At 33.6% G+C, this 14,052-nt stretch overlaps 1 protein-coding gene across 1 annotated transcript in view; it reads left to right on the top strand.

The window, feature by feature from the left end:
• The window catches only part of LRP1B (LDL receptor related protein 1B), a 2,318,354-nt gene that overhangs the window by 1,989,278 nt on the left and 315,024 nt on the right, over window positions 1-14,052 (top strand). The window contains exons 61-62 of the mRNA XM_053597274.1: window positions 12,381-12,569; window positions 13,451-13,599. Of these exons, the coding sequence (XP_053453249.1) occupies window positions 12,381-12,569; window positions 13,451-13,599 (338 nt within the window). The remainder of the gene's footprint in view (window positions 1-12,380; window positions 12,570-13,450; window positions 13,600-14,052) is intronic.

Here is a 14,052-nt window from a genome sequence, read left to right as displayed (position 1 = left end):
AACATAATTATCATAAAAGAAAGCATATGTCTCATCAAATCCAAACATTTTTGTTTCTTTGAGGACATGAAATGGGCAATAATGTCACTTAAAAATATATACCCTGTGTCTTAACCTGTTTAGTCTGCTACAACAAAATGTCATAGTCTGGGTAATTTATAAACAACAGAAATTTATGACTCACAGTTTCAGGCTGGGAAATTCAAGATCAGGGTGCCAGAAGATTCAGTGTCTGGTAGTCTGGTAAGGGCTCATTCTCTCTGCTTCACAGATGGTGTTCGTTGCTGTGTTCTCACATGGCAGAAAAGGGAAGAGAAATCTGAGCCTCTTTTGTAAGGATATGATTCCCATTCATAAGGTTGGAGTCCTCATGATTTGTCACTTTCTAAAGGCCCCACCTCTTAGTACCATCACAATTGGTATTAGGTCCTAATATATGAATTAAAGGGTGACAGGACATCAGCATCCAGACCGTAGCATTTTGTCCCAGGCCTCCAAAATTTATGTTCTTCTCACACAGCAATATTTGTTATATCTCACTACACCAAAGTATTATCTTGTTCTAGCACTGCCCGAGAGTCCTGAAGTCCACAGTTTCTTCTAAACATTGTTAAAATTAGATACAAGTGAAACTCAAGGTATGATTCATCCTGAGGCAGATTGCTCTCCAACTGTGAACTTGTGAAATTAAACATGTTGTTTACTTCCAAAATACAATGATAAGATAGGCATAAAACTAGCATTTCCATTCCCCAATGGAATGGGGGAGAAATAAGAAAAGAAGAGAGAAGTAACAGGCCCTGACCAAATCCAAAATTCATCATGGAGATTATTAATTCTTAAAGCTCCAGAACAATCTTCTTTAAGTCCTATTTTCTGGACAAACTGGGACAGGAGTTGAAGCTCCTGGGGCTCCACCCCCATGGTCTTACTGGGTTTTACTAATTTTGCAGCTCTCACAGGTTGGAGTCTCTTGTACGAGGCTCTCCCAGAATGGTTACAAGCTATGACTTTACCACCGTAGTATCTTGTGGGTGGCTTTACCCCTACAGCTCTGCTAGGCAATGCCATAGTGGGGACTGTACAAGGCAACCCCAGTTCTATGGCTTAAATATGCATTGATCTAATGGGAGCTATCTGCTGTGGCCCCACCCCATGGCAATTCTCTGCATAGATCCCAAAGATTTTGGCTGCATTTTTTGAAGTTTAGGTGTAGATAAACACATTCTTGCAGCTTGTGCACTCTACATCCTGGTGGAATTGCATTATGACAATGCTGCCAAGGTTTACCATATGTGCCTTCCAGAGGGGCAATGTGATCACATATGGGGATGTGCTTGAGCCATATGTGGCCTGGCTAAGGAGTGTTACACTCAATGTTGGGAGAAGAACCTTGACGTTGTTCTGCTTATAAGGCCCTTGCTTTCTGGGTTTGTGATGAATAGGGCAGCTTTGAAGATCTCCAAAATGCCTTCAAACATCATTCTTCCATTGTCTTAATGAATCACATCAGGCTTCTTCCAGCCATGCTGATCTCTTTATTAAATACTTGGCTACAAACTTAGTGTTCTTTCCCTGAAATACCCTTTCATTCTATACAATTCCAGGTTGAGAATTTTCCAAATTTTTATTTCTGCTTTTCTTTTCATTTAAAATTCCATCTTTAATTCCTTTCTCTCTTCTTGCATTTTACTAAAAGCAGTCAAGTGAAGACAAACAGCTCCTTTAATATTTTCCTTCTGACAAATATCCTGTTCTATCACTGTTAAGTTCTGCCTTCCACAAAACACTGATATGCAAACATGATTCATTTTTTTCCCCACTTCATTATAAGGATTGTGTTAAGTTCTGCCTTCCACAAAACACTGATATGCAAACATGATTCATTTTTTTCCCCACTTCATTATAAGGATTGAGTTTCCTCGAGTTTCCAGCAATATGTTTATCATTTCCATTTGAGACCTCAGAAACATATTTTTACCAGCATTCTGATCACAATTCAGAAAATTTCTTAAAAGATTAATACATTATTATTGTTTTCCTTTCCTTCTGAGCCCTCACTAGATTTTTTTCTTAGGCTTATTTTATGGCAAAGTCCCTCAAAACTTTCAGCATTTACCCATTACCCATTTCCAAAATCACGTTCACATTTTTAGTTATTTGTTACTACAATCCTTGCAGTTCTTAGTACCAATTTCTGTCTTAGTTTCTTCAGGTTGCTATAACAAAATACCTTAGGCTGAGTAATTCAGAAACAATAGAAATGTATTACTTGCAGTTCTGGAGACTGGAAAGTCCAAGATCCAGGCCTTAGCAGATCTGGTATTTGGTGAGGGATCTGTCTACTTCACAGCTGACTTCTTGCTGTGTCCTCTCATGGTGGAAGAAGAAGGCAGTTCTATGAGACCTCTTTTATAACGTCATTAATTCCATTCATGAGAGTAGAAACCTCATGAAAATCATTTCCCAAAGTTCCCACCTCTCATCTATTACATGAGATACTATATACATGTGTTAGTTTTGGACATATGAATTTGGAGGGCAGCACCATCATTCAGATCCTGCTTTAGTGAGATAGTTTATGGCAGAGTTTGCTATTTTAAAACTAACCACATCACTTGCATATAGGAAAACTATTAAATCTTATTTGTAAATTGATATCACAACAGATTTTCTGAAATTTGAGATCGTCTGTCATTGATTGTTTCCATTCCAAAGAGTAATATAGTCATCTCTGAAGGGAATATTTATAAAACAAGTTTTAAATATCTCTTAAAAAATTTTTATCAATAACTTTGCATATCTACTTTAATTTAGAAATTTCTTTTTTCCACTTAATGAAAAGAAAATTAAATTTTAGGGATTTTTTTACTTCTGACTACTTATCTCAGTTTTAGTTCTTCTCCTTTTATGTTAGTTGAGCCATGAACTTGAGATATCTTAGTCAGGTAGGTAGTATTTTTGGCAAATAAAAGCCTAAAAATACTGTAGAAATAGTAATTACAAAAGGGTGAACTAAGAAATATGTACATTTGACCTTGATTTTAAGCTTTTTTATTCTAATAGGTTCTTTCAGAGTACTATACTGAGTATAACTAAATGATTTAATCTTGTATTAAATATGCTGGTCATATGAATATTTTACCTACCTTACTGGAAAATTATTCTATAACTGTAATTTCTCTGAACAGTAATAATTGGGTCTGATTCTGAACTACAATTTTTCACTTAACTATCTTTTATTTTGTGAACAGATTATTTAAATTTTAAGCAATTATGGTGACTACAACTTTTCATTTAAGGTATAACTATTTCTAGACCTTAAACCTGAAGAGGCTCATACTAAATTATCAATATTGTAGTCTAACTCTATTATTTGTTTATTGCTCTGGGAATCCAGTCTTTGTTGCAAGGGGCCATTCTATGTTGGATTTGAAATCCAAATCAACCCATGCAGTTTGTCTAATTAATGTTGGAAAAGGAATCCAGATCTCCAGATCCAATACTACTGGTGAAATAGCATAAAATATATTTGAAAGGTTTGCTCTAAAGGGAAAGATAAAAAACATTGCAAAGGGAAAAGGGAGTATTCTATGTTCACATATCCTGAAACTCAATAGCTGTTGCATTTAGATCTTTAGAAAATTTAGGTATTCTCTGAAGCCCACCAAAAAAGTGAGATAAAAATCTAGCAAACAATTCCCACACCCCACCTCCACTATTTTACAATATTCTAGAATGTTTTTTCCTTGGTAAGATACTGTAGTTATAGTACTTAAAAAAAAAAAGTTTCTTATAATTCACAGTCCATTAGAAATAGTAGACTTCACAGGGTATTTTATGCCAATGGTGTTGATTTGCTGTTGTTTGTAATACAATAAAAGTTAATGGAAAGAAGCAAAATATAATTCAGTTACTATAGAAATGTTTCTGAACCAGTAAAATAAATTGAAATTAACTGCCAATCTCTAAAATGTCTTAGGATTTCAGTGTGAATCATGTATTTCAGTTTTATCCCTTGAATAGAACATATTACATTAAATTGGATATATGTTTAAATAGATTTTATTTTTGCAAATGTCATGTGTACTGGGGTCTTATTAAAATAGGGACATTTTAAGTATTTCTCTAGTTTGAGTTTCCAGTCATTTTCCACAACCTCATTCATTTCTAATACATATGAAGCAGTGGAGAATCTACAAAGGGTCAGTAGATTACAGATCAGTAGGTTCACCTCAAGTCCATTCACTCCTTAATTCAAACACATTGCTTTGCTACAGAATTGTTCAATATTATTTTCCATTGAATAAGGCTTCTATTTATGACACCATTTGTAACTTTTTTTTAAACAGGAAGTTAGACTAAATCGGAGGATAACTGTTCTATCAATTCCCTCACTTAACCCTACTTTTTGATAGGACTACCTAGAACACATTAGAAAATTCTTGTACTATGTTACATTTTTCCTTATTTTTATTCCAGAAATAAATTTCTAATGGCAAAAATTCAAAACAATCCAATACTACTTTCATGTAAATGGCTCTGCTTGATGTCTATCCCAAAGGCAAAATGCTTTTTAAAGGCTTCAGTTTTCTTTAGGATTCTCTAACAAACATATTCCTTGTGCATATTTGTGATAATATCCTAAGAATTATATTTAGTACTGATAGGTTCAGACTATCTCATTTCTGAGTACTTTTGAAGGTTGTATCACCAGCAGAAAGGCCCAGAAAGTTTCAAAGCAACAGAAATATATTTTTCTCAAATGCATGGAGCATTGTTGCTTTGTTTACTTCAGGGATTGGAGAGCAAAGTTGTCATCATGCAAAGATATTTTTAAGCAAAGTCTAACTTTCAAAATGAATGTACTACTATTTGCAGTCTGTTTCACAAACTTCACATTCATTAACAGCAATACTTTTTTAGACATTAAGTATTGAAGTGGTGATACATAACTTTCTATTTTGAAAAATTTAAAAATGGATGAGAGAGGGAAAGTGATTGAATTATATTAAATTTAATATTCCTAATCTATATAGAGAATACATATTACTTGAGCCGAGGAGGTAGACAAAACAAGGAAGAAATACTAGAAAAGTATGGACCATGGATGCCTCTTAATAATAACTTAAATCTAAGGAAGATTTCTATATACAGCATTGATTTCTGTACTTTGCCATCAGGCATCACACTCATTTCAAAGAGTTATAATTCTAAGAGTCTGGGTATCCACTACTACACTAAGGTGGGACATATAACTTCAGTTCAGACATTTGTTCACTATCAGTATTCAAAGGGCAGCCTCATATAATAGATTCTCAGAGAGTGTGAACTCAGACCTGCTATGCACTATGACATGTTTTAAATGGAAGAACTTTATTTTTCATCCCTGCAAGTCTCTCTGAAGGACCATGATATTTTTTATTAGAAAAATACAGTTTCAAAACTGCAAAAAAAAAAAGAAAGAAAGAAAGAAAAATACAATTTCAATATTCTAGCATAATATTTGCAGATGTTGCCTATTCCTAATTTTCCTGACATTTCTTAATACTTAATTTATCTTGAAAAATGGACTTTTAATCCTTTTCCCTGAAATTTTATTTGTAATATTATTTGTTACCATTAAGCAGGATCACATTACAGAGTAGGCAGGCAAAATATTAATAGAGGCAGATATTAAGTGGAATATCTTAGTAGTGTGTTGTTGTAGGTTCTAAAGAAATAATTATTTAGCAAAAAAGATATGCAAACAGTAACAAAGAAAGGGACATAATTATTGACATAGAAAAATGTCCTTGGCCCTGAGTTTATATAAAGCACAGTCTTTTTTGATAGAGCACTTGTAAAGCTCTGGCTCAGCAGTCATTCTCTGAAGACCAGTCTTCCCCCAGGGCCATTTTCTCACCCACTCATCCTGCTCTGTTACTATTCATAACTGAGAAATCATGATCCACACACCCACTGGCCACTGTCTTGAATCTTCCACTTTCTGTGTCATGGTAAACTACCTCCAAACTATCACCTGAATTTTATCATCTGTTTACTAACCTACACATTTTTGTAGCTTTTGTTTAATCTCGCCTCATTTTTAAGTGCCAATTGTTTTCCTTTCTCATTTCTTTCTTTCTGCTTTCTCATGTTTTCTTGCTTTAGTTCATGTCCTATCTTCTCTACATATTTTGTTGTACTTATGTCCTAGAAGGATATCAGAGAAAACTGTTGGTAAGTGTTCTTAACCTTTCTTCTGAAGACAGAAGACGTTTTAGTCAGGCTAAATACTTTGTCTAGCCTAATGATTTTTAATCTGTGAGGAGCTGTGTTAGATGATAAAATATGAAAAACATTAACTAATGGTAGTTCTAGTTATCCTGCCTTTGCCTCTTTGCCCTGTTCCATGTGCTAGAAAGCTGCTGACTTCTACAGATTCTATCACCCAGGAACCCAGGCATAAGCTCCTAATGTCAAGTTAGATTTACTCCATGGGATTATTGGGAGCACATTAGATGTTGGACAGAGGAAGAAGTCAGAATATTTGTTTGTCTTCTTTCCCTTATGCACAACCACAGTTATTGATAGTGGCTAAGTTCAGCCACCAAAGGCCACTGCTCTTGCTGGGTAACTTTTTTACTCAGCCACATTTTCTAGGAGGTACTGGTGACAGACCTAGGAAAAAGCAACCTCTCATTGGTCTCTTTGCTATGTCCATTCCTAGTAAATAAATCCTTTATTAAACTCTCTTCAGTTATCACTTAAAGATGTATTTCCGATTTGCTGCAGCAACTTTCACTGATATCAAATAGATTGTAAGAGATGGAAATAAGGAGAAAGGTGTATTTCTCAGTATTTCAGCTGTACGAGATGGGAGCTTTTAGTAGGGATAATGACAGAGAAAAATTTAAAAAATGGAAGAATCATAAAAATATATTAGAATTTAAAAGACAATAAGTTTCAATGTTTGATTTCATATGCTTATTAATATTAAAGATTTAGGAAATCAATCTTCCAAACTGGCTATGAGTATAGCAATACATAAACTCTCTATAACTCAAATACATTAATTCTAAACTCAAGCTACTTTAAGATCTTGACTTCTTCATAAAAGTGATTATAGAATATGGTGGTTACATTCTATAGCTTTTCATTTGAAAATATTGCTAAAGATTTTATACTTATTTTTAAATGATCAATTACTGGGATTTTTGAGAATAAAGTAATATTTTAAAATATAATTTTTATTCTTAAAGTAAATCTTAGAGGAGAAATAAGGGGAAAATATAGTATAATAGAAATATTTGTGTTAGTTTAACCCAATGTGCAATATCATGTATAATCTGCCAGTATTGCAATGTTATATTCTCTTCAACACCAACTATGTGATTTTAACTCAAGAAAGGATGAGAATCTGTTACTGGTACATTTTGTTCCTAAATTACATATTTAAAGAACATTCATCAGAAATACAAAGTTGTAATGATATTATCCAGGAATCTAATTGTTTAGCCTATCCAAAAAATGAATAATCTAGGGTGTTGTAATAGAGGGTATTTATAGCTGTGAGGCAACCACAGTTAAGCCAAAAGTGTGTTCTGGATTGCAATCCTTTCCATTTTTCATAATTACTATGAGTCTTAGCAGGATAGCATCCAGCTGGACTCACAGGGAAAAACTACATAAGGAGGTATTTCTTTGATTTAATTTTTTGGCAAATATTATCTCCTTTCTTCTGAAAGATACAGTGTATGGGTCAAAAATGAGGAACCTAGTGCTTGAGTGGAATGCTGGAAGCAGTACAATAAATAATGCTGTTATACAGAATAGAGGCCTAACTACAGTAAGCAGCTTCGAAATAGGCTTAAATATGTAATAAGTACCTGTTAACTACAGCCCACATAGCAGTTTTGTTTTCCTCATCTTTTGTGTGTCTACTGAATGCCTATAAAGGATAGATTCCTTATATTTACTTTTCACATTTCTTTTTAGTTAAACAAATGCAGCTTTATATAGGACAACTGGTTATATGATTATCCCTTAAAAGGTATAGCCATCATCATTTTGAGGAAATATTGACTACTTTTTCCCTAAAATTAACTACTTCTTTGTATTAGTAAAAGTTTGTTAATTTTTACCCTTGAATTCCTTTATTAAACTCTCTTCAATTACCATTTAAAGTTGTATTTTCTGTTTACTGCAGCAACTTTCACTGATATCAAAGAGATTGTAAGATATTTCTTGAATTTCTTGTTTAAATTTTATCAGCTCCACTTACTAAGTCTGTCTTAGTCTTAATCTGGTTTTGCTTTTATAACAGAACACTACAGAAAAGGAAATTTATAAAGAAAGTTTATTTGCCTTAAGGTTCTCAAACTGGGAAAGGCAAGAGCATGGTACTGCCATCTGACACGTTTCTTCCCGTGGCTGAAAGACATCACATGACTAGACAGCAGACTCAAGACAGGGCAAGAGCATATAAGACATAGAGAAGAGGAGGGCCAAACTCCTACAACAGCTGACCCATTCCAATATAATGGAATTGGAGTTGGTTCATTGTAAGGTTGAGGACCTTGTGAACTAATCTCGAAAGCTCCACCTCTAATACTGTTATAATGATATTTAGGTTCCTAACACATGAACTTTTGGGGGAATACAGTCAACCCACAGCACTGCCAATTTACATCCCATAATATATTTCTTGTTGTAATACAACTAAACACATATGCATACATACATACATACATACATATATATAGCATAAAAATAGACAAACAAAATAAACAGCTTTTGTCTTCATTCAGAATAAGGAAATTTTCTTATACCAAAATATAAGATGCTTTAGCTCAAAACATCTTCTTATTTAATCTCAATGTGGGTAGAGGGAAGGGGTTTGGTGGGATTACACCAGCGGTGCATCTTACAAGGGTATATGTGAAACTTGGTAAACGGTCTGTGAAGCTAGTGAATGATGCCCCATGATTATACCAATGTACACAGCTATGATTTAATAAAAAAAAATAATAATAATCTCAATGTGGGTTAAACTCTTCATATATGGATGGAAAAATAAACACAATGTTCATTTATTTATACTTACTATTTAGCAGTTAATAGATAATAATTTTTTTTAATTGAAGCTTAAGAAGATAAGCAATTAACTCTTGTTGAAGAGATTTAGATCTAAAAAGGGAATGAAGCACATTGCCAAGTTAGGAGCTAAGTCCTCAGAAAGACAATATGTGAAGATTTTTAACCTGTTTTCACTTTTTTTGTTTTGCTTGATTTTCATTAGTATTGCTTGTGACATTAGGGAGTTAGTCACTATCTCTTAGAAGACTAGCGTCATGTAGCCAGCATAGAGTTTGAGGTATGATACTAGGTTCTTCGTTGTTAATACAAATTGTTTGTTTTTACATTTTTTTTATAAAGCAAATACTTTGGTAGTTGTATTTAATATGGTTGGGGAAGTAAGCACATTTGCTAAATGTGCAGGTTTGAAGTGGGGGTATGGAGCAGCTAGTGACTATCCTGGTCTTTACTGCCATTGTCAAACAAGGAATCATATCAAACAGATGGTCACTTTAGCCAAACAGACTAATTTTCTTATTATTTTTTTTTTTTTGTGGTTTTTGGCCAGGGCTGGGTTTGAACCTGCCACCTCTGGCATATAGGACCGGCGCCCTACTCCTTGAGCCACAGGTGCTGCCCAAACAAACAGACTAATTTTCTTTATACATGTTCTGTACGTTCTCATATGTGCCATCTTTATTCTGAAATAATAGTTAACCCCTTTCTGATTTCAATAAATGTATGGTATATGTATTTCATAACACAAGTCCCTGATGGTTAATCACTACTTAATACTTGTTTAATGCTTAAATTGTCCCATGTCTGGAAAACATATACCATACAGTTGCAATCAAGTAATTATATAATCTGAACTTCATTCAGAGTTTATGAAATTAGCACCACTGCTTTACATATTTTACCCTACAAAGCTAGCTTTCTTAAAAGCAGTCCTAGGGTGATAAAATGGGAGGAACTAACTAATATTTAAACAACAGTACTTTCATTTACTAGGTTTTCCATCACTCTGTTACTGAATTTAGAGATCTCAGTTTCCTCATCTGCAAAGTAAAGTTTACTACTGAGTTGTTGAGAGCATGTAGAAGAATAAAATAAAATAAGGTAAATAAAGGAGCAAAATTGCCTGTTCCACCCATTGAAAATGACTGGCCTAGTTCTGGAGAACCCCTATGCTTAATAAATATTAGCTATGGTTACTGCTGAATAGCTAAAAGGATTGCTAATTCTTAAATGATGACTTGTAAATTCTCACAACATTTTTTACAAAAGTTTTTTGAATCTTTCTGTGGACTGAGCTTTTTGGAAGTGGTGATTAATTTCTTTGAGCCTGTGTTTAATGATATGATTACTTCCTTCCCATCTAAAGAGATCCAAATTAAATATTTCTGAATCTTTCAACATTTTATTTAAATTTTTATCTTATCTAAAAATTTCCAAATCTACATATCATGGTCACCCATCATCAAAATTTAACTAGCTGAAGAATTTTTGTTATTTTTTTTAGAATGAATTTATACAGGCAAAGGGCATAGATGGGAATGGTTTATGTAAAAAGCTCTTACATGATTTACTAGGTGGACTATTCTTTTACTTCTTCTTTTTACTCCTTTCCAATTCCAGTTATTTTAGTCACGGTCTCCATGTCTTTGAGAGTACATAAATAATTAAGTTGTGTGTATATCTGGACTTTTACATCAAAATTGAAAATACCTAGAGTGTGTACATATGATATTTTTACATCCTTTTTATGCATAGCTATGTTCTGAGATGGATTTCTGGCTAGATGATATTACTAATAGTAGCCAATAATTTAACACATCACCTATTTTGAGAATTCTCATTTTATTTCTACTGTTTTTGATTGATAATGAATTTACTGATCACATTTGGCTTATCCGAATAACAATAGAAAATCAATAAATTTAAAATGTCTTCTTTACTTGAAAATATAAATTTACCCAAAATTTTAAATATAAAACTATAAACTTTCCGGGCGGCGCCTGTGGCTCAGTGAGTAGGGCACCGGCCCCATATGCCAAGGGTGGTGGGTTCAAACCCGGCCCCGGCCAAATTGCAACAACAAAAAAATAGCCGGGCGTTGTGGCGGGCGCCTGTAGTTCCAGCTGCTCGGGAGGCTGAGGCAAGAGAATCACATAAGCCCAAGAGCTGGAGGTTGCTGTGAGCCGTGTGACGCCACAGCACTCTACCGAGGGCGGTAAAGTGAGACTCTGTCTCTACAAAAAAAAAAAAAAAAAAAAAACTATAAACTTTCCTAGAAAGAGTGAATTTTATTTGAAATTCTAACATTTACTACTGAAAGGACTATGCCAAACTTTGCTCAGTCATTAAAATCTAATTAATGAAAAAGTACCTATCACTGGAATTACTACATTTTGTTTGTTAATGAACTTTTTCTCAGAACTTCTAAAAGTATATCTGAAAATTAGGAAGTTTCCATTTTCTTAATTTGTTGATTGTTTTAACAATTTTGAGAAACGAAATACACAAAACTGTACCATGATTTTAAAATTACCTGACCTCCAAACACCAGATTTATTACATCTCATTTGCTTGATAGGATCCTATGGTCTCTTGAAAGAAAAATTTGCATTTATGATGTTCAATCTACTATTTATATTTAACCAGTAGAAGTTATAATTATAAAACAATTTAAATCTGCATCTAAACAGTTGTATGATTATTCAGTCCCCATAACATATTGTTACCCGCCATCCTTTATTTCCCTCTTCATCCCAGTTCATCTCGTAGTAAAAATATTCATAAAATATCAATGACTAGAATGGTTTTATTAGTTTTCTAGTCACTTTATTTCCAGGTAGTAGACATATTTCATCCTGGATATATAATTTGGTCATTTTAAATGTGGGAAAAAGGAGAACAATGACCTTTATGCGGTAGATTTAGGTATTAAGAACGGGCAGATTAAAACACACACACACACACACACACAGTCTACATACCTACACCAACTGTTAATTTAAAAATAAATGTTGGATGTTATTTGTTTCTGGTGAAGCAGCCTTTAATGGTGAGCAGAATCACATTCACTTTTTTTTTTTTCCAGTGGTTAAACCAAGCTAAATCTGAGCTAAGCGAGCTCCTGTGCCCAATATCACATTCTTTTAACTGGTAATAAAGAACCTTGCTGGCCTGACAGGTTGTCACAGCAGTTATTCACAGGAAGTTCTGTAGCAGTTGTATCTGTCAGCCCATGTAGTATTGAATATTTTAACTGGCAGTCTTCCAAGACTGAACATTAATCTTACCATCTCCTATTACAGTCCCTAATCAAGATATTCCAGGGGTGATTGCACTAACATTGTTTGAAGACTACATCTACTGGACTGATGGGAAAAGCAAGTCACTCAGCCGTGCCCATAAAACATCGGGAACAGACAGACTCTCACTGATTAACTCATGGCATGCCATCACAGATATCCAGGTGTATCATTCTTATAGACAACCTGATGGTAATTATTCTTCATGATTTCCATAGATGCATTAACATCTTTTGGTAACATCCCATTTTTTATTCTTTCAAGGTTCAGTGTAATGTTATTTTTGAATGGATTACCAGATTTCATTATTTAGCATCATTTTATAGAAGAATTCACTTGATATCAAGTATTACTATTGAGGGGTATTGATTAGAAGCTCCATAATAGCACAAAGAATTATTGATTTGGTCGAATCATATTAAGCTAAAAAGACAATAATAAATGTAGTCAGGGAAATGAAGATTACATTCTTGAAATAATTTGTTTACAAAATAGTTACAGGAGTCTTAAGTTTCTGGAATCCTGGGTAGAATGAATTATTTTTAAGTAGCTCTAGGGTTCTAATAATGACAAATACATCAAATTTGCTTAAACATATGTCTAATAGGAATTCTATCAGGCCTTGCAAAATGAGGATTGATCATCTTGCTAAAAAACCCTCTCTGGCCTATCAAGCAAAGTCATTACCGTAGTAATTGTAGATCATTGTTTCATTGTTTTATTTAACATTTATATTTTTCAATGTATGTGTGTCTTCATCCAAAATGTTTCTATTCTCTATTTTTCTGATGGACAATTTTCCTACTAAAATACTTGTTTCTATAGAAAGTGCACTCTTAAAATTATTTAATGGTAAAATCAATGTCATTGGACAATGAATACCATTTGTGGTGAATAAAAATTGTATTTATAATCTTGATGAGTTTTGATTGCAAAGTTTTACTCAAATACAAGTTCTGAAGCTTAAATGTCATATCTATGAATTAGATATGTTAAATTATTAAATTTAAATGATTTTAAATTATTAGTCAAATTATCTTATTTTGTTATTGTTGTTTCTTTCTCTTCTGTAGTCTCCAAACATTTCTGCATGATAAATAATGGTGGTTGCAGTCATTTATGCCTTTTAGCCCCTGGAAAGACCCATACCTGTGCATGTCCCACCAACTTCTATCTTGCAGCTGATAACAGGACTTGCTTATCCAACTGCACAGCCAGTCAGGTGAGTGGAGGTCTGGAAATCATCTCCTGGAATGTATGGGCAAGTTGTTATAAAAGTTTGCTTCAGTTTGTTTATGTTTGTTTAGCATGACATAGAATGAATATTTGATACATTATAAAGCAATTTAATGAATATCGTTTAAATGGCACCTTCAGCACTAAGAAGTACAAATAGAGGACAAAAAGGAAACAAAATGAAAACTATTATTATGCAAATTCACACAAAATAATGCTTCAAATCCTAAGTCCGCATAGCAGCAGCAATAGAAGAGATTTTATATATCTCATGAGGGCAAGATGATTGAGGTAGACAAAGGTAGGTGGGGTTAAAACAGAGCAAGAAATTTTCCTAGCTAATCTATTCTGTGTCACTGCCTTTTCTATTTCTCAGAGCCAGTGATTTGGACAAGATAAATTGGATGCAGAGTAATTCTCTAGATACTATTTTATTAAA

The sequence above is a fragment of the Nycticebus coucang genome, chromosome 7 (genome assembly GCF_027406575.1).
Source record: "Nycticebus coucang isolate mNycCou1 chromosome 7, mNycCou1.pri, whole genome shotgun sequence".
NCBI lineage: Eukaryota > Metazoa > Chordata > Mammalia > Primates > Lorisidae > Nycticebus > Nycticebus coucang.
This window is presented reverse-complemented; position numbering and strand designations above follow the sequence as displayed.